The 26,909-nt window shown below is 40.0% G+C and overlaps 3 protein-coding genes across 4 annotated transcripts in view; all 3 read left to right on the forward strand.

Moving 5' to 3' along the window:
* Nucleotides 1–186: 186 nt before the first annotated feature.
* Nucleotides 187–3,045, forward strand: trim107 (tripartite motif containing 107). Of its 2 annotated transcripts, XM_029502652.1 has the most exons (3): nucleotides 187–304; nucleotides 1,029–1,278; nucleotides 1,399–3,045. In XM_029502652.1, the coding sequence occupies exons 2-3, from the start codon at nucleotides 1,040–1,042 to the stop codon at nucleotides 2,600–2,602; spliced, it is 1,443 nt and encodes a 480-aa protein (XP_029358512.1). In that variant the 5' UTR covers nucleotides 187–304; nucleotides 1,029–1,039; the 3' UTR covers nucleotides 2,603–3,045. The 2 variants fall into 2 exon arrangements, with proteins under 2 accessions (XP_029358512.1, XP_029358511.1); XM_029502651.1 differs by having other exon boundaries at nucleotides 1,029–3,045.
* A 95-nt stretch (nucleotides 3,046–3,140) lies between these two features.
* tpra1 (transmembrane protein, adipocyte asscociated 1) lies at nucleotides 3,141–9,693 on the forward strand. The gene is made up of 11 exons (XM_029501928.1): nucleotides 3,141–3,301; nucleotides 3,989–4,172; nucleotides 4,401–4,533; nucleotides 5,064–5,150; nucleotides 6,132–6,204; nucleotides 6,378–6,457; nucleotides 6,583–6,693; nucleotides 6,795–6,855; nucleotides 7,039–7,141; nucleotides 7,371–7,451; nucleotides 7,551–9,693. The coding sequence occupies exons 2-11, from the start codon at nucleotides 4,000–4,002 to the stop codon at nucleotides 7,819–7,821; spliced, it is 1,173 nt and encodes a 390-aa protein (XP_029357788.1). The 5' UTR covers nucleotides 3,141–3,301; nucleotides 3,989–3,999; the 3' UTR covers nucleotides 7,822–9,693.
* Nucleotides 9,694–10,081: 388 nt separating this feature from the next.
* The window catches only part of chchd6b (coiled-coil-helix-coiled-coil-helix domain containing 6b), a 46,422-nt gene continuing 29,594 nt past the window's right edge, over nucleotides 10,082–26,909 (forward strand). Inside the window, exons 1-4 of the mRNA XM_029502683.1 lie at nucleotides 10,082–10,319; nucleotides 10,909–10,987; nucleotides 11,668–11,722; nucleotides 12,326–12,482. Coding sequence (XP_029358543.1) covers nucleotides 10,236–10,319; nucleotides 10,909–10,987; nucleotides 11,668–11,722; nucleotides 12,326–12,482 — 375 coding nt within the window. The 5' untranslated portion in view covers nucleotides 10,082–10,235. The remainder of the gene's footprint in view (nucleotides 10,320–10,908; nucleotides 10,988–11,667; nucleotides 11,723–12,325; nucleotides 12,483–26,909) is intronic.

A 26,909-nucleotide genomic window follows, 5' to 3' on the forward strand; every position in this document is an offset into this window, starting at 1 on the left:
AAAAGTGCCTCTGTTTGCTTTGCCTTCCAGTGAGAAATGAGTGATTGTTCTTTTAATGTCATGTATTTGCACTTTAATTTCCAGTTGCCGACATAAATAAGGTAATTATGAAGAAAAAATGAGAAATAGTGATTTAACCAAAATGTTAAAATGGTGAGACACCTGTGCTGGGGGTATGACACATGTCAGAGCCATGAGCGAAGTGCTGCTGAAGAGAGGCGTGGACGGGCCGGCCTCGGATCTCTGCGTCACAGAGTTGAACTGACTCCGTGCTGAACCGGACGACTCCACACAAGACTGTCAGGTAAGTCCTTGAAGCTGTTGTGTGTAATTTTAATGGCGGGCCCCCTTACTTATATTTAATCCTTTGTGGGAAAAATAAATACGCAAATGTAGAAATGAACCGTGCGCAAAATTACGCGCGGTGCGTGTAGTGTTGCATACAAGTTTTAAGAATACGAATGTGTCTGTTTAAAAAGACAGATTAATTGAAAGCCGGCTTGTGTTAAGGGTCCCTCTGGTCTTGAACATAGGCCACTTAAGTGAAGCGAAGTGAAAGCTGAAAGCAACGTGCACAAGATCCTCTTCACTGGAAACCGAAACTGAACTACGCATGTAAACAAAATTGTTGACGCAGAAATCGTTTCCGCCTGCCCTGCTTTGTTTTCCTTGCCTTTATATGTTCAGCTGATATATTTTTTTTCTAAAAATTGAAGTTACAAATTTTGAAACAAACAAAACAAACAATCCCCCATAATGTAATGCAATCGGCTCCGGCCTTTATACGGTCATTTGGAACATATCCAACACATGGCCCATAATTTGTTCCTTCACGTCCCTGTGAGTTGTTTACCTAGTGCAGGTGTAAATTCACAGAGAACACAATCAAATATTTAGAAATTATGAAGAAATTGATTTTTTTCCTCTTTTTTCCGTGAAGGGATAGTTATATAGTTAATACAGTATTTTTTATGTAAAACAGCTATTTTATATTTCTGAGCTTTGACAACTTGTTTGTTTTTATCCAGCACCTGCCACCATGGCTGTGAGTGAGACTGAAGGGAACCTTTCTAAGAAGAATCTTCCAGAAATTTTGGATATAGATCTTACCTGCCCAATCTGCCTGAAGATCTTTTCTGAGCCAGTTTCTCTCCCCTGTGGTCATACCTATTGCTTGGTCTGCCTTCAGACCATGGGTGAAGGTCTTGACCAGCACAGCTGCCCTGAATGCCATAAAGTATATCAGGGACCCACAGCCACTGAGAAAAACCTCAAAATGTGCTGCATGGTAGATATCTACAAAGCCGATGGGAAAATCACCTCCACCTCTCCAGCTGAAGTCACCCATGCAGCACACAGGCGACATGAGAGCTCACTCACAGATGAATTCAACACTAGCTACCAGCAGGAATTAAGCACAGCTAAAAAGAGCCAGGAGATGTGTGAAGAAGGCAGGGCAAAAGTCGGTTTACAAACTGCTTCTGCTTACACTCACTGCCCATTTTCTTTGGAACAAAGCAGTGGGAAAAGCAAAACGGAAATGGATGAACCTAAATTTAGACTGGCATCTCAAATCACTGAGTTGAACCTGAAGTTGGAGATGGCAGAGGTTGTTCTGAAGAGAGAGAAGGGGCGGGAGTTAGAGCTGACCACTGCCAATGCTCAGCTGAGGGAGAAAGTATCCAGGCTGTTGGGGCAGATAAATGATTTGTCACAGTGCTACAGTCAGCAGGTCATGCAAATGATTGAAGAAGAGTTAGGTCCAGGGGAGGCCACTCTAGACAGCCGGGTCAGTCAAGCCTCTGAACTGACCAGGCAGCTGAGGCAAGCTACACTCCGAGCAGAGTCCATGTTGACTGAGGAAGATGATGCTGCATTCAGCAGCGAGCTCCAGAGCCTACAACCGCACATTGTGGAGTTAATGGCACAAACATTAGCAGAAGAGGAAGACCATGCTGAATCAAAGGTCAGCTTTGCGCAAGTGTGTCCCAAGCTGGAAACCATGAACAGTGAACTGAGGGATAGATTTGGAGAGGTTCAGCGCTCCCTTAAGAACATCCTCAATCCCTCAGAGGTGACCTTTGACCCAGAAACAGCCCACCCAAATCTTATTCTGTCAGAAGACTTGAAGACAGTGACCTTCAGTGCTACCAAACAGCCCTACCCACCCTCTCCCCAGAGGTTCACCAGCTTCTTCCAGGTCCTCAGCACCCAGAGCTTCTCAGAGGGCGATCACTCCTGGGAGGTGGAGCTTGAAGGCTCTCCATGGATCATCGGTGTGTGCTACAGTGGGAAGCTGGCTCGTAGCGGGCTGCCCTCCGCTCTGGAAAGCAGCAGGAGCTCCTGGTGTCTGATGTGGTTCAACAACCTCCTGACAGCCTTTGAGCAGAGTCACAGTGTCCCACTGAAGAAGACCACTGTGTCACGGAGGCTGCAGATCAAGCTGAGCTTCAAGACCCACCGGCTGAGCTTCTTCAACATCAGCCCCATCAGTGGGAAGACGCATGTGTACACATTTAAGGCTAACCTGACTGAACCGGTGCACCTGGCATACAGGATGATGTCAGGGGACTCAAAAGGCCGTGTCACCATTCATTCATAATCATTTCAACAGTTCAATATTTACTTGCTAAATCATTTTAAAAATTTAATAATATTATAAAAAGGAAGACATTTTTACTCGAGTGATGAAAGAATTTAAAGGTGTTTTTTGATAGAAGACAGAGTGATGTCCTCCTTCCTCAGGTACCATGTTTCAAAGAAGTTAGGCATTGTGATGACGCCTACAGCCCATTACTTTGGTTGCTTTGTGTGTTAATATGTGACTGCTTTTCTCGTCTACTTGAACATAAAAACTTGGATTGGTTGAACAAGTCCTTATGTAGACTGAATAAATCATTATGCAACTTTCAACCAAAAGGGAAAACCGCTGAAATGATAAAAGTTGGGTGATATTTTGACGCTTCCTTATATGCATGAAATAAAAAACTGAAAAGGTCATTTTACCAAGTGTATTTTTCTTTTAAATAAATCTTGAAAACGGCAGCAACCTGTCTCGCCTCAAGTAAACCCCTTCAAAAATACACGTCGCGTCATAGTCTCGCGAGAGCAGCCGGGCTTGTTTTGTGAGTGTCAGCTGACCGTACGGGGGAAATTTTCTCAACGAAACTGTCCAGCACCGCAATGGACCGCGTTGGTGATTGATTTGTCGATCGACCACAGAGTATACGACTGCGTGTGAAGCATGTACTGAAAACATATCGCTCCTGAGACATTCAACATCCGCTGCATCTTTGAACAGGTAAGACGTTTTTTCCCTACCAGTTGTAGCTGTCGTTACGTTGGTCAGCGTCATTGCACTTGGACTAGTATCACGTTTGTTTTGATGGCAGTCCGAGCCAGTCGGCTGTGAAACCATAGCAGGGCACGTTCAGCGGCAGCGCCGCTATGATGGCCGTGTTTCTCTCTACATGAATCAAAGTATATATGTTTAATTTACAAGCAACACATGTCCCGACGACAGCAAGCAAACTGGAAGTAGCAGCTTAAGCTAGCATCTGAAATTCCCCTTATTGGGCTGAAACTAATTTGAAGTGTTCGGGGGAATCACATATTAGGAAAAGTTACCAGTCACTTAATAATGATAGCCAACTCGTTATCATTGTCCAAACGTCTTCTGTTGGTGTCGAAGAGTCGGAAGTAAATGTTAAAGGGATCCGATTAGATTAGTTTGACCGTGTGAAACTTCTGTCCAAAGCACACAGGGCTGGTGCAGCAGCCAGCCTTGTTACATAATGTTTGTCTTAAAGTGCAGAGAGCAAAAATCCAGCAATCCTTTTAAATCTCTCCTTGTAGCTGAAGCAGCTCAGGTGTTTTGGTACGAAGGATTTGTCTGTAAATGGGAAAAGCCTTTCACCCTTTGCTCATATGAGGAATGGGCTCCCAATCAACCCAGTCTGACATGATCAGACTTTTGTTTTTTCTGCAGGCTCCGACACCATGCTAGCCACAGTGACAGCTGTGGTTACGTTTACTCAATACAATGGCAGTACTTCTCCCACACCTCTGGAGAACACATCAGCATTTCCAACCTGGAAACCAGATTCTGGAGCCAACATCACCAGGCCTCACAAATGTCTGCAGGTTCTGTATGAGGACATTGGAGACTCCAGGTAAACAGTCACATACTGTCAAAGATACAGTTGAAATTCATGAAACAGTACATAACGCCATAGCTTGTTATGAAATGTAAAAGGAAATAAAGTGAGTGCCCACCTGACAAAAGAAAATGTCTGTAATGGCTGTGTAGTGTTTACTACTGGCATCACAACATTAATATTATTATTATTATTATTTTTAGGTTGTGCATTATACTCATGTTGATCGCCTGTGTGTCTTAGGGTGCGTTTCTGGGACATTTTACTGCTAGTGCCAAACGTAGCCTTCTTTGTGTTCCTTATGTGGAAGCTTCCCTCAGCCAGGGCAAAGATTCGACTCACTTCCAGCCCTATCTTCATCACCTTTTACCTGCTGGTAAGGCACACACAAAATGTTATATAGAGCACATATAATTTGGAGCTTGGTATTATGCCTCACAGTAGGGTTTGTGTTCATCCTAATCTGTCTTTGAAGCTGTATAGTAAGACAATGATGACACAGACATTTCACTGTAGTTGTGACTGCTTTGCAAATGCCTCTAACTTTGTCCCAAAGACAAGTGACCTTGTCCAATGACCTACTGATAAGGTTCTTTCTTGTTTACTGCTCTGCTGTAATCTAGTTCCTCTAACGCACAATGACTTACTGTTTGCTTCCAAAATGTACTGCATATGTCTGTTTGGTTTATTATTTCAGTGATGGCAATCTAACAAGAAAAACCATGAAGATGGATGTCTCAGCTCTACAGTGTTTAGCAAGACATTAAAGAAACTCAGCTTATTGTTTGTCATAAATTTTCAAAGTGTATCGTTGCTGTCAGCTACACCTCTCCCCTAATTCTGCATGTTTTTTTTGTGCTTGTGTGTGTGTGTGTGTGTTTTGTTTGTTTGTTTGTTTGTTTTAAGGTTTTTGTTGTTGCAGCAGTTGGAATCACCCGAGCCATAGTATCCATGACTGTTAGTGCATCCAGTGCTGCCACCATCATAGACAAAGTAAGGAAAGTCTTAAACAACACAACTGAAGAGGTTTTTGTAAGTCTTTGTGTTAATTCCAGTAATTCATCCAAAAGTAAACAAACGAAACAAACAAAATAGCAAAATTCAAACACCGTGGCTCATGGTGCCACACTTACACAGACTGATGGATCTTCATTTTCATTTTGTATATCTTTTGTATTTCTCTAACCCTAAGGCTTTTGCTTAAACTGTATGTACTGTACATCAGGCATTTACAAGGTAATAAAACATATTGAGTTTATGAGATTTATATCAATAACTGGATGTGCATAATATAATAATAGGCTTTGAAATTTTTTTTCTCATTCCCTAGACTTTGTCTAATTTTTGCAAGAATACCACAGCAGGCAGTTTGTAATTTCATTGTTTATTTATGTCTGTGTTCATAACAGGATGTTTGTTTACTGTAAACTACAATGAAAAATGTCCTTTTATAGGAAAACATAGCACTTCATTCTCAGGAATATCCAGTACCCTGAAAATTGGCTTATACTGTAGCTTTCCTTACTGAATAGCCTAGTTATTTATTTCAATTATTTGTTTTGCTTCCCTGGACTTAAATGTAGTTGTTTATAAAACCTTTGTGGATGCTGTCTTGTTACTCTTTATTTTAGTAAATGAAAGCTTACAGCTTTTCACCATAATACTGACACAGAGGTCTATTAACGGAGCACCCAGGGGCCGTGAAGCTGTGCAATAAGCTTTCTAGGGCTTTCGGGTTTTCAACTAAAAGCATGGCTTACATACCTGGAATACCAGACAGGTCCCTATGGAGTTCAGTGATCGTCCTATTGTTTCCCTAGCTGCACTTTCTGAAGAGAAAGAAATACAACTGATTATATAATCCTCTAGCCCATGGCCTGAGTTGTAAGTTATGCATATGTTATGTTTCAGGAAGTGTTACCCACAGCTGCTTTCAATTGCCACAGTGGACTTTCATGATGTTTGTGTCTCTAGGTGCTGTGGGAAATCACCCGTTTCTTCTTGCTGGCTATTGAGCTCAGTGTAATCATCTTGGGATTGGCATTCGGTTGGTTTGCTGCTCTGGTTTCAGTTCTCCTTTATACATTAATCCACATAATGTCTCCTTTTACACGGCCTGGCTTTCAAACGTGCAGTAAAAATCCAAACATACACTTTACTTTTACTAACTGAAGACTGAATAGAATATTTTTCAGTCCAGCCTCTTTCATGATTTAACAGGTCACCTGGAGAGCAAGTCCAGTATCAAGCGTGTGCTGGCCATCACTGCTGTGCTGGCTCTGGCCTACTCCATCACACAGGTAATGGCAAACAACAAGAATTACACACATTTTAATTGAATATATGATGATGACATCATATGGCAGGTCGTTTTTTTAAGTTGTCCTTTAATTTATTCAATTAAAATAGTTTATTTGTTTTTCAGGGCACGCTAGAGATCCTTTACCCAGACAGTCACCTCTCCGCTGAGGACTTCAACATATACGGTCATGGGGGGCGGCATTTCTGGTTGGCCAGTTCCTGCTTCTTCTTCCTGGTCAGTAACCTTCAGCTCTGCAGCAGACCTGGAACAAAAAGATGCTTGGCAGATATCCAGTAATTGTTGGCTGTAATTGACAATGTAATCTCTTTGTGTAGGTATACTCTTTGATTGTGATTTTGCCTAAAACACCATTGAGGGAGAGGATATCTCTGCCATGTAAGTTATCGATTTAATTGCAGCAAAGAAAAGAAATTAGCTTTGACACTTTAAAATACATACATTTAAACTATATAATGCAAGGAACTATGATCAAAGTAATTCTGTACTGCATGTATCCTTAGATTTCAAATCACATGTTCTCTGTAAATCATTAATTTCTGTTCTGCTTCCTCTGTTAAGCTAAGAGGAGTTTTTATGTGTATGCTGCCATCCTGTCTTTACTGAATCTGGTCCAGGGCCTGGGCAGTGCTCTGCTATGTGCTGGAGTAATAGAGGGACTCTGGTTAGTATCCTCATGAATGCTGCATGTATCACTATATTTGAATAAACTATATATTAACCACAGAACTATAGTTAATGATTTTTAAAACAATATTTGAGTTCAGGTGTGAGGATGAGAACATAAACAAGTCCTTGTAGAACATCCTTTTTATTGTGCTCTTATATTTAATCAGGTTTAAAAACTTGCTGTTACTTAAGGGAACTAATTACTTGTGTCTTTTCTGATGTAGCTGTGTGGATGTCACCACCTTTCTGTATTTCTCCACATTTGCTCCTCTCATCTATGTCACATTTCTTAAAGGCTTCTTTGGGTATGTACAGAGAATTACGCTGAATATCTGGAGCACTGCATAATTAAACTTAAACCACTTGAACGTTGTTTGACTTTACCACTTTTTCCTCTTCCGCAGATCAGAGCCGAAGATCCTGTTCTCCTACAAGTCTCAGGTGGATGAACCGGACGAGAGTGAGGTCCACCTTCCTCCCACCATTGCGACAACTCTTGGCAGGAAGGAGCTGACTGACCAGGGTCTGTTTTACTCATCTACTCAGATTGATGGGTCTGGACCCGGCAGCTCTCGTATGGTGGGAGCATACCTGGATGATGTTGCCTCTGGACCCTATGGGTCCAGCAGCATTAATAGCATTGAGGCTGACCGCTGGAGACCCGTCAATGCGTGAGAGGATGAAATGGAGATGGTTATTCAACTGTGCTTGAATGTTGTGCATGTGAAGTGTGTCAGGCAGGATGGTGACCAGAGCAGTTGGCCGAAAAAATGCAGGGCGAAGTAGCTGGACATCAGGGAAGGGTAATCTTTGGATTTTTTGAGGCCACAATAAGTGAACAAATGGACACTTAAGGAGAGACCTTTGAAAGCCAATTATCTGGAAGACTGTGTTTGTAACACGGATGTCAGAGTGCACTGCTGCTGTAGCTCCACATAAGGAGTACTGTCCCTCATTCTGGCCTCGACAGGCTCAACGACGTTGTTGATTCTGTTCAGCAGGCTCTTAAATGTAAGGGGTTACCGACCTCTGTCTTGGCACATGTTCTGTCATTCCAGCATCAACTCAATCCTCAGTGAAGTTTTACCCCCTATTTTAATTACCCAATTCTTAAAAAAAACAAACAAACATACAAAAAAAAAAAAAAACAATCTAACATTCTTTTAATGTCCACTAGAATCTTGACATTCCCACAAAAGCCTTGACTAACAGTGTGTCTTCTGACATTTTTCTGCTGCCTTGCATTTGATTTTTGATTCATCTGTCACTGTGCCTCCTCATGCAGGACAAAGACTTGTGCTAATTCATTTTGATAGGTGTAATTTTGTCTTTTGAAATAGGTGCTGTCTGTCCTGTCAACAAGTAAACAGTGTTAGCCTGATGTTTGTCACTGCAGTATGATGAGGAGTTCAGTCACTCCTAAATACAGACGTTGAATTAATTATGGAGACCATAAACTACCTATAAGGCTCTAAGGCAACTTCTTGACCAATTCAAATAGCTTCTCAGATGTAAGCTGTCCCTTTTCTATTTCTTTCCTTTATTTATATTCTGCTTTGGTTTTGATTTCTGGTACCAGATTACTCATTCCTGTGACTGAAAAGACATTTGTGGACTTCATAGTCATTCAGTTTCCAATTTTGTACATTCCAATCCCAGACCTGTGCTCATTTTGTATCAGCATGTGTAGTTGAGTTTTGCTTACTGTAAAAGATTTATTTTTGCGAACTTGATTTGTGAGTATTTTGCTGCTAATCTGTATTTTCATTAATTTTTCATGAATGTTACAACCGGTAAATTAGACCAAAAATGCTCAGTTTTATAGTGTCAAATAATTGGTATTGATACAGCTTCATTATATGAACAACTTGATTCCTTCTGAGCAAGAACGACTCACACAATTATGTTAGTGAAGTGTGATGGGGAAAAATGCTAATATTGGAGATAATTATTTCAGATTTAATTCAGGCTGGAGTTGTTTGCGTCCTTGCTTAACTCATGAAATCATACCTGTCATGCACAGTATTACTCCAATAACAGTCTTTTGGAAACACCTTACATCTCATTTATTTATGTCTGCGAAGGAGATGTGATAAATGTAAATCTTTTGTGAAAATACTATGTTTTATACGGATGGAGTACTGCCTTTAGTGACAGCGATCATAACCAGTGTTGGCCCGAACGCAGCAGAAGATAGAGGGTTACTTTTCTTTTTTCTTTTGACCATTACAAAGCAACAACACAAAAAGAAGTGATTTCTTCCAAGGAATCACAGTATTTTCCCAACTGTCACATCTGGTGAACTCTGTCACTTGGAGTTAGTATAGTGGGTGGGAAATCAACTCACTGATGACATGAGTTGACAAGGTGCATTGATTGGCAATTGAAGTGCGCTCTCTGCACACACAAGGGGAGTGTTGTTGATGAGTTTGCAAATGATGCGTAGGTTGCCTTTTTTATTTAAGTGCATTAATTGTATAATATGCAGCCTGTATTAATGCGATGTGCTGAGCATTTCATGAACTACAGAATAAAACACAAACTTTGGTTTGGCTGTTTTGCGAAAGGAAACCCACAAAATGACTTGTTTGGATGATGCAGTATATTGTAATCAGGGAAAGGACGCAACCCAGTGGTTTGTCATGGTAACTATATGATGGGATAAAGCCTTTTTTTTAAAAAAAAAAAAACAAAACATACATCTCCTTATGTGTGAACCACGTGATTATGTTGTCTGATACACTCGGGGTTCATGCGTTATAGCCTTATGGTGAATTCATCTGGAGAAGCAGCAGAATTCAGGCTCCACGTCTGTCACGCAGTCTAACTACAATTCCCATCTGCCCCCTGTCCGTACAGCAGCACGACCATCAATCATTGGTTGGGAATAATTTCATCCGACCAATGAGCTTCGAGGGTACTGCAGCGTCGGAGTGACCTTTATTGGACTGTTTTGACCACCAGTCGCTGTGGCGGCGACTCCGGCCGCCTCCTCACCGATGTATTACCGTGAAAACGTCAAATAGGGCCGTTGATATATTTTATTTATTCTTATTATCTCAGCAGGTGGGAACCAACAGCGAAAGAAAATGGGAGGAAATGGCAGCACGGCGAGGAAAGTGTCTTTCGGGCTGGACGAAGACGAGAAGGTCACAGTAATTGAAGGAGTGAAGGTACATAGTATAGCAAAAATATCCGCCATTTATCGTTAAAGAGGGGGCTGAAAGTTTTGACTTAGCTGCCTTATTAGCTTTAAACACTGAAGCATGTAAAGGCCAGGTGCCATGTCCTCATCTGAACCTGTCCGCCGTCAGACACCGTTATCCGCAGGACAGGACAGCAGGCTGCCCCCTGTGGAGCCTCCAGCACCGACACGACCATCAGCCATATGCTGTGTTCACTGCAATTAATAATTCATTCAATTACATTAATGTTACAAAACATGAAAACAGTTCTCATAAGTCATATTCCTAGTACGTTTACACAGACCTGGCAATAAAACCATTTCTGGTTTTGATTCTGAAATGCACACTTTGTGTTTGTGCTCCCTGTCCAGTGGGGGAGTAGATGAATAACATTGTGCTAATGAGTGGATCCATGCAGACAGACTGACATTACTACTATTCAAAAAGACCAGGCACGGCCGTACAGAAATACCAGTAGTTTGTAAGCAAAAGGGCACTTAACCACGGAGCTTTTAATCAGCTGCTTACCATGACAAGCCTTATATGTGCATGTGTTTGTTCCCACGCTCCTGTCCAGCTCTCAGAGGATGTCCTCCGGCGGATGAGGGAGTCTCAGGGCTCTGAAGGAGCCAAGCAGCCACCATCACCACCGCTGCGTATGTCCCAGTCAAACCCTTTTCTTTCTTGCAGCACTCCCACCAAGGTTTCCACACTTGTCAGTTTGATATGGACACCTAGCTAAGTTTAAAGGACGTTAATACCACAGTCCTAAAATAACCTTTACCTTTTTGAAGGTTACATTGTTATATTTTTGTTGAGCCTGAACACCGAAACTGTCACAGGACTGTTGAATTAATCAACAGTATATTTTTTTTGTCCACTTGATAAACTTCACCTACACCACACTGACTGATGAAAACAGTATCAGGATAAAGGTCAATCCTACTGCTGTTTGACTTTTTTGGCTTGTTTATTATAGAAAGGGCAGAATACAGTATGCATCAACTTTGTCATGTGTATTTAAGTATAGAACAGTCTTCTTGTGTTGTTCAAATAGACATCATGTCATAATCAAAGTTTGTAAATATCAAAGCTACATTTTGTTAGTATTTCATAATTCTGTTAACATCAGAGAATAATGTAGAGCTGGACCTATTCTAGTCAACTCGAAAGGAGATCATATTGTAAGACAAATGTCACACCCACAGGGATCATGAATGGTCATGATTTTCATCCTTGTACACCTGCTGCCATTTGTTCCATCTGTACTTGATAACAATGCATGTTTTTTTTTTTTTTGTTTATAGTATTGATAGTCATCTCGTTTAAATTTCAGGTAAAAAACCAACAGGACCATCCACTACAGACATACAGGAAGAACTGCGCAAAGAGTAGGTCCTCACAATGTTAGGGTTAAGGGCATTTCATTCGTGTACTATGTTTACTGGGAACATGCACATGCTGGGTGCCTTGTTAACACTGCTTTCGTTGATTTACTCTGTCAGCAGGCATGTTACTCTGCTACTGGAATGCTTATATACTTTATAACTTTATAACTGTTTCCTGGAAAGTGTTTAGTGATAATACTAAGTGCAATATTATATTTTGTTACGTTGCTAATGATGTAATGTAGTTAACAAGTTAGAGAAATAAGCTCATAGCCAAGATGAGAGTGGTTTAATTCTTTTGTTACTGCTTTTTAAGAAATGTGTTTTTAAAGCTGGCAGTCATAAAAGACAGTAAGTAAATGAAACATTAGTTTATGGCACTTTTTATATTTGATGATGTTATTGCATTGGGTTGCATTATTTCATAGGCTGCATCAAATGTTGTGTTTGTTGTGTATTGGTAGTGTGGCTTACAAGTATACTAGATTGTTCATGATAAATCCTAAATTGATTGCTTTAAATGTTACACATTAATTGGTTTTGCCATGTTTAGCCTGTTAAATAAAGGTGAGGAAGTTAAAACATTTTCATCTTCTCTGACTTCAGCTTTGAGCGTCAGCAGGCCCTGGTGCAGGAGCAGTTGGCCAGACTGGCCCAGAAGGAGAGAGAGACTGCTTCAACTACAGGCGTTGATGATACGATGCCTGCCTTAATGATTGAGAAAGGGAAAACCCATGAGGCGCAGGAAAAGGCCAAGTTACTGGTGAGTAAAAAATTTCTGCTTTTGCCAAGAGTCAAAGCTGTGTTTTTCACTAGTAAGGCTTTGGAGTCAAACTTTGGTGCACTAAAATTATAAATTAAAAGTGTTTGAAGTGAATACTTTTAACTCTATTGAGTGAGGCAGATTGGAGGGTGGGGTACATCCTGGAAAGGTCGCCAGTCCATCACAGGGCCAACACACAAAGACTGACAACAACTCACACTCAGACCTACGGACAATTTAGACTCACCAGTTAACCGAAACATGATGTCTTTGGATGGTGGGAGGAAACCCACGCAGGCACAGGGAGAACATGCTAACTCTGCACAGAAAGGCCCCAGGACGGGAATCAAGCCTGCAACCTCCTTATTGTGGGGCAACAGCGTTAAACACTATGCCACTGCACTGCCTGGGAAAAAAAAAAAAAAAGACTTAATCTCTATATTTATCCTGATATTTAGGAGGAGTAGCAGATTGTTTGCCTCCAGAAACATTTTGTTTATGTCAACAGCACTTTTTAGTGTTAACCTCTGGATTATTATTATTATTAGGATGCAACTTTGGTTTCTTTCTTGCAATGGGCAAACCAAATCTGTTTGATTAGCAAATGTCATTTTGACTGCTTTAAGCATCTGCACTTCAAAGTAACCGATGATGCTGGTAGCATGTTTGGGCTGTAACTATAGACATGTATTTCAACAGTCTATATTTATGATAAGATTAAGGATGACATTGAAACATTACGTTTTCTCACACTGATAAACCCTGCTTGCGTACAAGGATTGTTTTCTCCTTGAGAGCTGGTGACAGCTCTGCTGTCTCATTTCAAACATGCTTGTTGATGTCTTGTTCAGAATTCAGAATTGAGACCTCTAATAAGACAACCAGCAGCACAGTGTGTGGGAGTGACAGAGAGGTGATAGCCATAGATGAGAGATTACTCTTACTAAGTTTGACTCAAGAGAGGAAGACATTCTTGTGTTGTGTATGTGCGTGTGAAAATTAGGCTGACCATCTTCTTGTGTGAACAGATTGTAGCAAAAGAGCTTTTCCATGATAAAGAATATGAAAAGGGCTACAAGTTGCTATAAAATACAGAAATAAATAGCAAAAATAAAAACACGGGGTGGGGATAATGTAGTTGAAGTTTTTTTATGGTAAGACTATTGTGGACAGATCTGACATATTTCCTGTTCTAGTCGGCTCCTCTCCAGCACATTTAACAGCAAACTGGAAGCTGAAGTTTATCAGCTCTTCAGTAGCTAAACCTCTTCAACACCTCTGAATTAGTCTTTCCACTCTTTTTAATTATTTGATCTGCTTTACAATGACTCATTCAGTCACATTGTATCGCGGACAAATTGTGTTTAAAATCCATATCACTGTTATTGAAACATTTGCTATTGAGATATATATATATATATATATATATATATATATATATATATACACACACATACATACATACATACATACATACATACACACACACACACACACACACTCCAGCCTTACTGTATGTGCTGAAAAATTTATTGGTGAATTTAACTGTGTCACACCCACAGGGATCATGAATGGTCGTGATTTTCATCCTTGTACACCTGCTGCCATTTGTTCCATCTGTACTTGATAACAATGCATGTTTTTTTTTGTTTTGTTTTGTTTGGTTTTTTGTTTATTTTTTTTCCCCCATTTCTTATTTTTCTCACATAGCCAGTCACTACAGCTGAGATGTGTGTGTGTGTGTGTGTGTGTGTGTGTGTGTGTGTGTGTGTGTGTGTGTGTGTGTGTGTGTGTGTGTGTGTGTGTGTGTGTGTGTGTGTGTGTGTGCTGGCATGTTCAGTGTGTGTGTGTGTGTGTGTGTGTGTGTGTGTGCTGGCATGTTCAGTGTGTGTAGCGGTGGGATGATAGTTTAAGGGCTGTATTTTGTCTGTTGCTGTACATTGCAGAAAGTAAGTGTTCAAATGACTGCCTAACAATGGGTGTGTTTGACAGGCCTGAGCATTTCATTGTCAACACTTAGATGAAAGGAGGCTTTAAGTCTAGCTGCAAAGCAGAATTTTGTCTCTACATTACCTGTTAAATAAGGCGTGAAGTTTCTGCTGCTTTCAGGTGATCATGGAATTAAAGCTGATGCACACTGTGTGTCTGGACAGCATAAAACTTGAGGTCTTCTACCATCATCTCAACCCTCCCACATTTTCCTCTTTCTCAACTGTCCTCCTTGTTCAATCACATTGTTCATTCTCATCTGCCTTAAACACAGCTTGATTTTTCTGCTGTCAAAAATGTCATAAACCCAACCCAAAAAGGGCTTAAAGCTGGTAGAATCTACCGGTATGATTAAACAGAAAGAAGTGCTTAGATTATATATTATTTGCCTCAGCTTTTGAAGAGATTGAAAGCACCAGTGAATCTTATTCAAAAGTTCTACCATCAAATCTCTCTGCTTAGCAGGTGGGCTTTTCTCTCTTCTTCACATTTTCCATCAACCTTGCATCCACCGGCAACAGCACAGCTGGAGACGGAGAGAAAAAAAGCCTCTCCTCCCCATTTCTTTTCCCATTGCAGCTTAAAACACTCAACTTTAAGTAGTTTGGGAGCTGCCTTATTTCCCAGAGGAGAAACAAACATACACACACAGATATATTCACACACAGGCACACACAGCTATGACGCTATCACAAAATAAACACATCTACAACAAGCAACCCCTAGTGCATTTCCGCCCATGCACCCCTGGCTCCCCAGCATGCAGCCTGAGAGTTAGTTTGAGGTGACAAGGAATTGAGGGAGTTGGGGAGGCAACACCTGTCAGAGAGCTGTGCTGCTCCCCGCACTGCCTCAGGCTGCCTGTCACAAACACTCACATTAGCCATTTACTCCTGTCTCAGCTCTAACTGCCACCACTGGGATTTTTGTGTGTATTTGGTTATATATGGAGAATATCATTGAAGGCGAGGCTTATCTGTGGCACCACAATGTTAAATTTATGGATTTATGGTTTGTTGTAACATACTTTACCTTTTCATAAAGATTTGTCACTCCTGTGATTTGAATATTGCGCTTGGCCATATTGTGATTGATTGTAATTCATTTATCTGTTGAGCCAAAGTTCAGATCAAAGCAATGTGTGTGTGGTTTTGGAATATGACTTTCAATGTTCATTCGGAGTTCAGTAATTTCTATCTTAAATCTGTATTTTTTTCTATTTTGATATGTTTGAATATTTCAGCTTTAATGTCGAAAATCTATTGTTATAGTTTACAGTATATACTAGATAGGTCTGCTGAAACCAGATTCAAGTTTTCAAAACGGCCCATGATCAATGAGCACAAAAAGCTGCGGACCATCCCCACATTGTTACTTCTCTTTTCTATGTTTCTGCCTATTCCCTTTTTTCAGTTATTGCACTATATATATTTGTGTGTAATTTGTTTTGTTTGTATATGTGCAACCAGAAATACATGAAAATATGATGATGATGATTTTCAACTGAAGGACCAGTGGGTTTAATTTAGTGACATCTAGCAGTATAGTTGGAGGCCAACCCCTCCCTTAAGCGTTCCCTTTCCACACATTTTGGAGAACTTTTTCCTTCACCAACCTATACATTTAAAAGGCCTTCTCAAGAACCAGTGTTTAGTTTCTTTGTTCTGGGCCACTGAGCATGATGATTGGCTGTGTACATGTCTAGACGTACATATGAATTCACTATAGCACCCAAGTGTTTGTCGCATACTTAATATTCATTTTTAATATTTATATTCAAACTTTCCTCTTTAAGCAGATTAATGAGACAACTACTGTGTAGTGTTAAACTTCACACAATGAAGGTCAAACATTAAAGTGAAATAAGCATATAATATATTTTTGGGTGGAGGTGACTTTTTAAGTTTGCACAGCTGTGTATCTTTAATAAACCAAATCCAGGAAATGTGGCAAAATGTCAGCTCCACCATACTGTATTTCCTCTAGCTTGTTTATTCATTTCTTTTGTTCCCCCTGAAACAATGACATTAAACTTCATATACCACCTGCAAAGGTGTGATTACAACTCTCCTTTTTAACCTACCATCCTACCTTATTGGGAGACTATAAATAGGCCTTAACAGTTACATATTGAGTGAAGACACGGAGGAGACAGCAAGTTACATTAGCACCTAGTCTCTTCTCCTATCCCTTCCCTCATTAGCACCTCCTGTATTTGTTTTCTTCCTCCAACTCTAACTCAGTGGTGACATTCATGCTGCAAATAAAATGCTATTAGTATGCGCAGGCATTCAGTTCTCAGCAACTTAGACAGACAGACAGACAGACAGAAACACACACACACACACTCAGACAGAGAGACAATAACAAGCATCCGCCTTAAGCTACTCTTTCAGAAGCCTCTAAGCTGGAGCATTGACTCTGATACCTATGTGAAGGTCAGGTCGGTGTTTGTAACCAGGCAGTTGCTTTGTATATTTTACATTCAAAGAGAAGAGATGATGCAGTTTTGGTTTCTGAACAGTGTAGGAGAAAAGAGTATGTGAAATGTATGTATGTAACTTTAACTGACAAAATTGGAGAGAACTAATAATGATAAAAACATGGAAATGCTTATAAACATGTCAGAAAGTAACAGTGACAGCTGTCCTGCATATTTATACAGAGGTTTGCCATCAGTGACTCAATACTTTAAGGATTTATAATTTTTCACCGTTACAAACACTGTTTGTATTAAATGTTTGTATTGCTTTATATTAAATATGCATGTTGTAGGGTAAGGGGTATATTTAGATTCTCCATCCAGTAAAATCCTGGAGGCATTTTTTATATCAGTTTCAGTGTGGTGAATAGCTAGTCTTTGTACATAATACTGCCCTGCTTCTTACAAGAATATTATTAGCACTAACATTATTTAACAGGGGTCTCATTTTGGCTGCTCTACCATGTTTTCATGAACACTATGATCAAAACTTCCCCAAATGTAAATCAGGCAAAAAGCTAATGGTAATGAATGAATGAGTGAGGTGATTAAAAAAAAAACAAAACAAAATACATACACAAAATACACATAACATTTTATATGAGATTCTAGTCACTTGTGCAGTTATAAAATATGCTTTGATAGGTGTTAGGCCCGTTTTGTCACACCCAATGTCCCAGTCTGTTATCTTGTTACTGATGATGAATGACTTGGTTCAGACTGTGCTCATTCAGCATGAACTTGAAGAAGTATATTTCCTTCATTCAGGGATATCATTTGTTATTTTACATTTTTTTATTTTTTTGCCTCCTGTCTGAGGATGATTTATTGAAAGGTCTAGTGTGTAAATAACCAAAGTTGGAAATAGTGTACAGGGTATCAAACTGTAACTACATAAACAGTCACTAGATGGCATTGTTGAAACGTGGTAGGTTTGCCTGGGTGTTTAAAAACCAGGATGGATCGGTGCTCTGCACAGCAACATGTGCTTCTGGGCAACATGTTCTTGCAACATTTATTCCTCCCCCTCCGTCTCTCATCTTTTTGTCTTTCTCTTTTCAGTCCCTCAGTCCTTTGGCCATGTGTGTCTGTGTGTTGTGTGTGCGTGTGTGAGTGATGACTCAAAACAAGGCATTTGACACTGTCCAGAAGAAAGATGATGAAAACCAGGGTGAAAAGCCCAGCATTCATTAAAGTCAGGCCTGAAATGACAAACACTCAGATCACAGTGGAAACACATGTGAAGAGTACAGCCCTGCTGCTCCAAAGAGACACTTGGAAGTGTCATGTTGCAAGGATGGAAATGTGTTTTGCACTGAGTACGCAGCCATTCACCTGCAAGATGTTCTTGCTAATCAGCATGCCCCCCAACTGTCAAATTCTAATTCTGCTATAGATTTTTATACTGTTGTTTCAGCACATCACGGGCAGCACAGCAGCATAGTGGCTAGCACTTTTGCATCATAACATGGGTTCGGTTCCCGGCCTGGTGCCTTTCTGTGCAGAGTTTGCATGTTCTCCCCACCTCCCACCGTCCTGCCCTTAGTTCTGAGTGTGAGTGGTTGTTCATCTCTGTCCATCTCTGTGTGTTGTCAAGGGTGTACCCTGCCCTGGCTCCAGCTCCCCCACCCCCCTGACCCGGAAACAGATAAGCAGTAGAAGATAAAATAATAAATGAATTAATTAATGTTTTAGCACATCGCCTCTCTGACATTGATTTTTTTTTTCTAATGTTTTTTAATTGAATGCTTTCTTTATCTCTGCAATTACAAACAGTGTCGATATGCTAAGATATTTAATCAGTGGCATGTTAGAAGACTTAATCACACATCAAATCTGTGGTTTGAAGTATTACTACCCCCAAGTACTACCCCCACATCTCATCCCTCCACACTTAAACATCTTGTGGTTAAAGCAGTCTGTCTATTCAGATCACTTCAGCAGCTTTGAGAGTTTGCTTTCTAGCAGAAGATGGACAGGTTAGTTCAGTTTTATCCAGACAATCCTATAATAATCTCTGCAAGGATTTTTTTTTTCTTTCACTTCTTTCTTTTCAAAATTACAACCGATATCTCAAATTAGAACAGTGAATTGGCCATTTTTCAGCATATAATTGTAAGCAGATTACCAGGAAATACAAATAGGACTAATGAATTTCAAGAAAAGGAGATTATCCTTTAAAATTATTTATTAATTCATTGTGTATTGGTATAGCACCATATTAATGCACACACTCAAGATTTGAATTTAAAAATATAGAAAGAAGAATCTGCAATTTTATGAAAACATTGACATTTAAGTCAGTCTGGTATTTTACATGTGCAAGTATGCACACAATGAACACATTGATTTATCTTTTTATTTCCTTTGCATACAAGTGTTTTCTATTTTCTTGAACCCTCCCTATGAGAATGAATCTATAATAGTAGGCAGTGGCTTGTGCAGCAAGCACAGGGAAGCATTAGGTCAGAGAGCTCAGAGAAAGAGAAACATAGTCAGGGATGGGCTGCAGAGGAGCTGAGAGGCAGAGAGAAGAGACGTGGAGCGTGGTAGAGTAATAGATTCAGTCTGACTCTGACTGCCAGCCAGCGAGATAGTCAACTCTGCTTGTTAGCCAAAGACAGACAGTGGAAAAGTGAAAGAGAGAAATTGGAGGATTTGAATTAAAGAAAAAGATGGATCTATGAAAAAGAAAAGAAATATTTGAAACCGCAGTGAGGGAAAGAAGTTTACATCAAAACCAAGTGGATGAACTCCACACAGTTTTTAAGCCTGCTACTGTCATGTAAGTGTGAAGGTGCACATATACACACAGATATAAAGTCAGTCTTTTCCAGACACCGACATAGTAAAATAGTTCAATAGGAGTTCAGACACCTGTATTCACAAGTACTTGTTATCAGCTAGCGTAATCACAGACTTGACATCTTTTCTGCATGTTAAAGCAACTAAGCCCGTTGTGCACACTCACACTCATTCGCACACACATGTACAGCACTCCCCCATCTTCTCAGGCGATGGTAATTGCTGACGAGCAGAGCGTTCACCGGCTGAGGAGATTTTGATCGGTGCAGAGTTGTGTGTGCGGGGCTGCACAAATGGTTCAAAGGACCAATGTGAAGGAGTGGAAAACCTATGCCATCAGAGAGCAGTTGAGATGTAATGAGACAGCTGGACAAGACTTATTATCCAGAGGAGAAGTAATGTTTCCCTGATGCTCATAGGGGGGACAAATGACATATATTGGAACAATTAATAATGGGTCACAAATGCATTTATATTTTTGACACAAATTGCATTCACTTGCACTCATCACCGTTGATATAGCATTAGAGAGGAAGTAGGTGTTGGTGTTGTGTGCTTGATGTGTGTCATGTTGTGACTGAAACATTGCATTCATAAATGAGTCCTGGATTCTTTAGGAATATTGTACATGTGCGGCCTGTCCATTATAAAGAATAAACTCAGGGGTAGTAAGAGTTGTGCAATGAGAGTTGTGCAATGAGAAAGCTTTCTTGACAAATGTTCCTGTAATTGAGTTTAAATAGCTCCACATAATCTGAATATAGTGTTAGCGAATTGTTCATGTCTGTAGTTGATTAGATTTCTCTAAGACAAAGACAGCATTTTGACCCTAATGAGTGGAGGTCCCTGGATTTCCAGAACATCACAGTTTTTGGCTTAAATGTGAAGAATCTGAAGCAAACGAGTGAGGAAGACATAATGTTTGTCGTTATTGTTCTTCACGCCCTCTAATATTTTCTTCATTTCTTCTCAACAAATCACATCCTTGATTCAAATGACATTTCTCTCTCTCTTCATTCTCTTCCTAGTTCTCCATATTCCTCTTAGTTTGTCTTCCTCACTGTCTGTCTGCACGAGAGTCTTTGGTGGGAAAGCAGTCTGAAGATGAAGTGTTAATTCATTTAACCTCCCCCAGCTATGTGAGGAGAGCACACATTTAATGAGCAAACAGCTAGAATAACCAATTCCTGCCTCTGGTGTTTCTATTGCATTGTCTGGGTGTGTGCACTGTGTGAGTATGTGTGTGTTTTAGAAGGCGCATCCAGGTGTGTGCATTATGCAAAGGTGTTAGTCTAATGATTTATGGTTATGTATTTGAACTGTTTTCTTGATGGAAGCTGGGCATTTGGTGTCTTTGTGTTAACAAAGTCCATTATATCAAAACAGTAATCATCATAAAAAATCTCAACATTCAAGTTCTACTTTGATTTCTAAAATTAAGAATAAAAAAGGTCACATTTAGAGGTATGTGAACTTCATTTGACTCCTGCCAATTGGCACCTAAAGGACCACTGACCAGAGGGACCAACGAAGCTGTTGTAGGCTGCATGCTCTGGGAGCTAATTTTAATAAATAAATGCCTTTCTGGAAAGTAGATGCCAGACGATGCTGAGAAATGGGATAGTGGCAAATGACACAAGGATGCACACCCACCTGTGATGATGTGCACTGGCAGTGCCAGTGTGTGGGCTCATGTAGAAAACAGTGGGTGCAAAATTTGCGTCATACACCTCCAACAGTGTGTTGCCCCTTATCAACCTTCTTGTTGGGTTTCTTATCTTTTCTATATAGATGTGAGAGATAGCAGGGATTGCTGCGTTCTGAGATGAGGGACAATTACTATAAAATGTTAGATGATAGAGAAATGGACACAAGTACCAATACAACTGTGAAAATAAGCGTTGTACAAGTTAAGAGAAACTAATGATTTCATATATATATGAAATCATTAAATAGTGAACTATATAAAAAAAAAATAGAGAGCAAGAGAGAGAGTTCAGTTTGACCTTGAGGGCAAATCCACACAAACACTCTGGAGTCTCAGCCAAGCGTCAGTATTGACCAAACAAGTGCTGGGGTGAAAGCACTCAGCTGTAGCAGTGGCATTTATTACTGACACACATGATAAATGCGCTTGCACTCCTTATTCCCATAGAGATAGGAGGACAGGAAGAAAGCTGTCACTGAATTAGCTCCTATTTTCTCCTCTCTGTCTATATTTTTTTTCCCTTTCTCCTTCTTCCTAATTAAAAAAGCCAAATCAGGAGTTTGACTGCACAAACTGTGTCTGCCAGTGACATTCTCCAGCCTAATCCTCATTTCAGCCTTCTTTCCTCATCAGTGTTTTTCCCTCTCCTCTCCTGGCTCCAAGTGGAAAACCACACCAAAGTCTTTTCCACCCAAACACATAGATTTATTCAAATTTACCATTTGCATAACTCTGTATTTACATAATTGATTTCCAAGGAAGCATTTCTCACCATGTAAGGTGGCATCGTAGACCAAAAGGTCTCATCCTGTCACAAACATGCACATGTAGATGTGCGCAAACGCACACACGCGCACACACACACACAATATCACACAGCATTAATGGCCCTTTCTTTTCTTCTCATTCTGCTTTACCCCCACATAGACACACACACACACACACTTGCCAGACTGTTGAGGTTTTAAGTTTAAATCAAGCCTGAAGTGTTGCCAAGCTGGTGCATCTGGTGACCCTCATAGTACAACCACAGCAAACAAAATTCAGCTTAGCATATGTAATCAAATTGAATGTGATCCATAAAATATGTCTGTTTATCTAAAAGGGACATCATGGAATGAAAATCACATTGGTAATTTTTTTTCCCTCTTTACCTGTATCAAAATCACACGGAGGCAGGAATGTTCTGTTTATGGTGGCACTGATCAAAGAAAACTGCAATTTCATTATTTTGTGCGTGCATACATTTTATACCAGGACAAAGCTGATATTCTTTGTGTTTGATTTGTCGTGTTTCAGCAATATTGGACATCAAAAGTGTTTGTAGTTGTTTTGAACAGCCATTCTCAGTGGCAAAGTGAGATGATGACCGATACAGTTTGAATATGAAGATAACAGCATAGATTTTCAGGCTATCAGTCTTATCTAATAGTGCTGCAGTGCGTTATTTTAAAGTGAGAGAATTGTTTTGTCAAGATTTAAAAGAGAGGGCTTGTCTATTTTGGAAAGTTTGGACATAGCCCTCCCTTCAACAATATTTTGGAAATATTTTGGAGAAGAGTGGATTTTTGGAGCAAGGGAAGATTGTTTCAGACAATGAAATGAGAAAATTGGAGGGTCATCTTTGGTGGGTAAGTGGTGATTATTGTTAGCATAATTTGATGATAGTAATCTGCTGGGTCCACTATCCATGGTTAGATAATTTTCACTTGCAATTTTAATGGCAGCATAAAGGGAGAGATAGGTGTTGTTGCTATGGTTACCCTCAGTTTGATGTATGCATGCACAGTTTTTAGAAACAAACGACTCTGAAAGTATCTTGTTATATGATTTTTATAGACAGCTACCAGTCAGTTACTCTGGGATGACATTTATGTTAAAGATCACAATTGAGTTAATTAATGATACATTAATACTACACATGGGAGCCGTATCTTCTTGATTATCTTGGCGAATGGAGGAGCCCTAGTGTGTTTGGAATATTTCCCTAGCCATATTTTGCTAGCTCAGTTGATCCAGACTCTTAATGTTCAGCTTGAGGTTATTGAATGCTCACCAGAGAGCATGAAAACAATGAGTTGATATACCTGAAATGCCATTTCAGGACTGCATCAAACTACTTGAATGTGTGTGTGTGTTTGTTTGCCTCTGTATCACAACAAGCTACCACACCTCTCCTCTAAAGTCTATCGTCTATGGAAATGGGACTTCCACACTCCTGTGAGCACACTGTGGGAGGTCAAACATACTCACACACACACACACACACACACACACACACAATCAAGCTCAGGCACATAGTTAGTATAGGGCCAGCCACTGAAGAGCAGGAAGGTTAAACAGATGGCATCGGCTGTATCCGCTACACAGATTACTCAACACACACACTATCAACTGGCTTTGTGAGTTCACCTCATTTAACTGAATGGTATCTTTATGAGGCATAGCAACATTATAGCCACCCACTGTTCTAATCTATCCCTTTCTGTTTTGTGTCTAAAGCTGGACCGGGAGTACTTACTTGAGTGGGCAAGAGTAGACACACCCAAATATGGTGTCCTGTGTGTCTGTGTTATAATGCTTTGAATGTAATTAGATTTGGTGATAGATATATTACAACGTATTGTAATCTGGAAAAAGTTGTCATGTAATATTTTATTGGCGCATTCAAGACTTGTATATTTACAGGTCTATGAATGATAGTGTGAGAAATGCACAATATCCTGCTAGTCCTCCACTCTGGCTGTCTGAATCCTGCTAAGAGCTGCTGTAAAAACGGGCATAAACACACACCTGTGGAATATAGCTGCCTCTTAAATGTTACTATCAATGCTTAAACTTAACACTTACACCAGAAGTTAAACACTTTGATATTAATATAGTTAGCTATCATTGATGATTACAACAACTATTTGCTTGTCTTTTGTTGTATGAATGTGCGTGAGTGATTGTTGTGAAGCTCAATGTGAAGTAGTTGTAGTGAAGTGCTTCCTCAAATCAACCATAGATTGTTCAATAGCCATAGAGTTTCTGAATAAGAACCAGGGCACTTCTTAAAATTGGAGGCAGCGAAAAGACACAAGATGTGGGAGGACAGGGAGGACAGGGTGGGGGAAGTGTGGATGTAAGGCTGACTTGCTGGGAGAATTATATGCCACAACCTTTGAGTGAATGGGGGAAAAACTGCTGCCTGACACACACTTTGACCAATGTAATGATTACTGGTTGGAATTTCATGTGTTTTTTCATTACCTGTACTCAGAGTGGGTAACAGAGTGAATGTTGGGAGACACTGGATGCATTATGAGAGTAAAATTACATCCTATACAGCACTCAAGATTTGGCAAATGAGGATTTTTTAACAACTATAAAAAGTATTTTGACACCTAATATATGCAATTTCTTCTTTCTCCATGACTGGTTATACTAACCTTGTGCCCTCCTTGTTCCAATTTGCAGTCATGTCTTTTAATGCTCTCTTCAATTGCATTTTTCTTTTCCTTCCTGGAGGTTTCTTTGTCTTTCCCTTGCATCCCTTATTCTTTTCGCCATTGTCCCTGTCTTACCTTTCTCCCTTCTGTCTCTATCACCATTTCTTCTTGTGCCTTCTGTCTGTCTTACTGTCCCACTAACCCCAGTCCCCTCACTGTCTCCTAGCCTACAGATTTGGATGTCTGGGTAAGCAACACTACCATTGCTGGTTTCTCCTGTTTAAGCTTTTTGTGTATTTCTTCTTTCTCTCTCTCACTCTCTCCTTTCTCTATTCAAATGTCATGTTTTCATTGTGCATTAAAGCAAGGCTGTGAGTGTGCTGCCGCCACCATTCCACACAACAACACTTTGGGAGGTATTCAGCTAGAAAATTACACATCATCTGTGCTGCTGGCAGAGGTGATTTTATACACACATACAAGCAGCGCATTCACCAAGTATTCAGACGCCTTCACTTTTTTCAAATTTTTTTTTTAGGTTGCAGCCTTATGCATAAGTCATTCAAAATCATTTTTCCCCTCATCAGTCCCCACTTTATACCCGATAATTACAAATCAAAAAGTGAATTTTAGACATATTTCCAAATTCAATAAAGGGGAAGAACTGAAATACCACAGAGACATAAGTATTCAGACCCATTCCTCAGTACTTAGTTGAAGCACCTTTGGCAGCGATTACAGCCTCCAGTTGTCTTGGGTGTGACGCGACAAGCTGTGCATGTCTGGATTTGGAGAATTTCTGCCATTTGTGCAGAGTTTCTCAATCTCTGTAAGGTTGGATGGGGACTACCGATTCAAGTCAATGCTCTGGCTGGGACATTCAAAGACATTCAGAGAGTTGTAAGCCACTCCTAGCTTTTTTAGCCATAGGTTGTTAAAGAGAGGGGAACATCTGGTCCTATCTGAGGTCCTAAGAACTCTGGGCCAGGATTTAATGAAGGAATATTTTTCCCTACCACAAAAAAAAAATAAGAGAATGCTGCCTTGACCATGTCTCACTGTTGAATAGTGTTTGGCAGGTAATGAGTCATGCTTGGTTTCCTTGGTTTCCTCCAAGACAATGCCTAGAACATAGGCCAAACAGTTCAATCTTATATTACACCAAAGAATCTTGTTTGGTTTTTCACGGTCTTTTAGTGCCTCCATGTGTCCATGTAGTCCAGATTGGTGGAGTGATGTCAGTTCTTTTGAATGCCTCTTCGCCAGATTTGCTTCTTGTCACAGTCTTGTCTCTGAGCTTTCATTTAATAGATAAGTTTGTGAATTTATAAATGATGTCCAGTTAGATTCATTTGTCACAGGTGGAGTCCACTCCAGGTGTTGAGTTATCTCAAATATGACCCAGAGAAATTAGGAAGCTCTTGAGTTGATATCCTATTGTCGTAGTAAAGTGTCTGAATACTTATATCAAGGTTGTGTTTCAGATTTTTCTTTACAATAAAGGTGCAAAGAATCCTAAAATACATTTTTCCCCATTGTCATGGACAATTGAATGTAGATTGATGAGGGATAAAATGAATGTGAATAATTTTAGTTAAAGACTTCAGCACAACAAAATAATTTCAAACAACATAACAGAGTCAGACAAGGCTTTTCAACATCAAGCCATTGCTGTGAAAAGCCCATTATAGGAATTTGGAGATGTGCTTCTTCCTGATGCACATCCCTTGTGTGTGTGTGTGTGTGTGTGTGAGTGATGATCAGTTGATCATCCAGAGAAGATGATGTTGCTCCACCATATCTACCTTGAATTGAACAGATTTATTAATGCACAACCTGGGTACACCAATCAACATTATGCCATGACACATTATGTGTGTGTGTATGTGTGTGTGTCTGTGTATGTACCTGGTTATACATACATATTTAATAATACATATTTCAGTCATATATAAATCCAAGCCCCAATGGTGCCTTTTTCTGCATCACGGCCAGACAGTCTCAGTATGTTT

Source organism: Echeneis naucrates, chromosome 5, assembly GCF_900963305.1.
Source record: "Echeneis naucrates chromosome 5, fEcheNa1.1, whole genome shotgun sequence".
Lineage (NCBI taxonomy): Eukaryota > Metazoa > Chordata > Actinopteri > Carangiformes > Echeneidae > Echeneis > Echeneis naucrates.